The sequence below is a fragment of the Empidonax traillii genome, unplaced genomic scaffold, assembly GCF_003031625.1.
Source record: "Empidonax traillii isolate 1590-97213 ecotype Southwest subspecies unplaced genomic scaffold, ASM303162v1 scaffold1172:size163604, whole genome shotgun sequence".
NCBI classification, from domain to species: domain Eukaryota; kingdom Metazoa; phylum Chordata; class Aves; order Passeriformes; family Tyrannidae; genus Empidonax; species Empidonax traillii.
Genome location: NW_020956365.1, coordinates 27,749 through 30,013, shown reverse-complemented (window position 1 = coordinate 30,013; position 2,265 = coordinate 27,749). Strand labels below are relative to the sequence as shown.

The 2,265-nt window shown below is 58.9% G+C and overlaps 1 protein-coding gene across 1 annotated transcript; it reads left to right on the top strand.

Annotated features, from left to right (window-relative positions):
• Positions 1-122: 122 nt before the first annotated feature.
• Positions 123-2,157, top strand: GBX2 (gastrulation brain homeobox 2). The gene is made up of 2 exons (XM_027905600.1): positions 123-688; positions 1,051-2,157. The coding sequence occupies exons 1-2, from the start codon at positions 178-180 to the stop codon at positions 1,572-1,574; spliced, it is 1,035 nt and encodes a 344-aa protein (XP_027761401.1). The 5' UTR covers positions 123-177; the 3' UTR covers positions 1,575-2,157.
• The last annotated feature ends 108 nt before the right edge of the window (positions 2,158-2,265 follow it).

The window sequence follows — 2,265 nt, the reverse complement described above, 5'->3', positions numbered from 1 at the left end:
CGGGCGCTGCGGGCGCTGCGGGCGGGGCGGCCCCGGAGCGCGGGCGGCCCCGGCTGTCGGGCCGCGGCCCCGCTCCGCCCCGGCTCGGCCCCGCACGCCGAGGACGACGACGACGAGGAGGAGGAGGAGGAGGAGGAAGGTGATCGCTCGCCCTCTCGCTCCCGCCGCCGCTCCGGCATGAGCGCGGCTTTCCAGCCCTCGCTGATGATGATGCAGCGCCCGCTGGGAAGCAGCACGGCCTTCAGCATCGACTCGCTCATCGGCAGCCCCCCGCCGCCCGCCCCCGGCCACTTCGTCTACACCGGCTACCCCATGTTCATGCCCTACCGGCCCGTGGTGCTGCCGCCGCCGCCGCCGCCGCCGCCGGCGCTGCCGCAGGGCGCCCTGCAGCCCGCGCTGCCCCCCGCGCACCCCCACCACCACCAGCTGCCCAGCCTGCCCACCGGCTTCTGCTCCAGCCTGGCCCAGGGCATGGCCCTCACCTCCACCCTCATGGCCACGCTGCCCGGCACCTTCCCCGCCTCCCCGCAGCACCAGGAGGCCGCCAGGAAGTTCGCGCCCCCGGGGAACTTCGAGAAAGCCGAGGGGATACCCCCGGACGGCGGCGGCGACGATGGCAAAGCCTTCCTGGGGAAGGACGGAGCCCTCCTGCCCTTCCCCGCCGCCGACGCCGTCCAGGCTTCTCTCGGTGAGTGAGCGCCGGTGCCGGCCGGGGGGAATCGGGGGACCCGCTCCGCGCATCGCCCCGGCGGGGCGGGCTGAGGGGGCCGGGGGACAGGAGGGACCCCCGGGAGGAGACAGGGCTGGCCCCGGGGGGACCGCTGGGCCGAGGAGAAGGGAGGAGGAGAAGGGAGGTTCGAGCTCCCCGCCGCTCGAGAAACTATCAATAGAATAAATCCGACCGAGAGATCCGCGGGAGAAAAAAAAAAAAAAAATTTCCAAAGCCATCAATTTTCGGGGGATGGAGCTGCAGGGCGAGGGGCGGGGGGCGCGGTGGCCGCGGCACGGAGGGTACCTGGTGCTAACGAAAGGCCTCTGCTTCGCTTCCAGCCGGGGCTCTCCGGGGCCAGGGCAAGGAGGACCCCAAAGCAGAAGAGGACGCGAAAGGCAAGGAGGAAAGTTTCTCCATGGACAGCGATCTAGACTATAGCTCGGACGACAACATCACCGGCCAGGCGGCTCACAAGGAAGAGGACTCTGGCAACGCGCTGGAGGAAAACCCCCAGAACCCCCCCAGTTCCACCAACACCACGTCCACGGGCAAAAACCGGCGGAGGCGAACAGCCTTCACCAGCGAGCAGCTGCTGGAGCTGGAAAAGGAGTTCCACTGCAAAAAGTACCTGTCCCTGACGGAGAGGTCCCAGATCGCTCACGCCCTCAAACTCAGCGAGGTGCAGGTGAAAATCTGGTTCCAGAACAGACGGGCGAAATGGAAACGGGTCAAGGCAGGCAACGCCAACTCCAAGACAGGGGAACCTTCCCGAAACCCTAAGATCGTGGTCCCCATCCCGGTGCACGTCAGCAGGTTTGCGATCAGGAGTCAGCATCAGCAGCTGGAGCAAGCCCGACCCTGATCTCTCCCTACGCTCAGAGCCACAAGTTTTTAAAGGGGAAAAGTTTCCAAATCGGGGTTTGAAAGCAGCCCACCCGAGCAAAAATAAAAATAAGAGAAGCAAAAAAAAAATAAAAAAAAAAAAACCACAAAAAATCAAACCCTTATATAAACAAACAACAGCCAACAAGAAAGAAAAACCCCAGGCGAGCGCTTGGCAAATCCCTGCCACGAGTGAATTTTAAAGCGAAACTTTCCACTTACTGAGTCCAGCGAGAGTCTGCGAGGGAAAAGAGTCTTGGAAAACTGCTGTGGTTCGGAGCAGGAGTATCAAACGCTGGAAGAGACACACACACACACACACACACAGACAGATATTTATTATCGCGCTGCCCTTGCTCTGGACCTGCTCATGCTGCCTCGGCTGCGCTGGGGACCGTGGATGTGGTGTGGTGTCGGCGTTGGATCCCCCTCGCCAGAGCAGCATCCCCAGCGAAACCCGCAGAGGCTTTAGCCATCTTTTGGGTTGTCTTTGTTATCGGGGGCGAAAGGTAAAAAAAAAAAAAAAAAAAAAAAAAAAAAAAAAAAAAAAAAAAAAAAAAAAAAAAAAAAAAAAAAAAAAAAAAAAAAAAAAAAAAAAAAAAAAAAAAAAAAAAAAAAAAAAAAAAAAAAAAAAAAAAAAAAAAAAAAAAAAAAAAAAAAAAAAAAAAAAA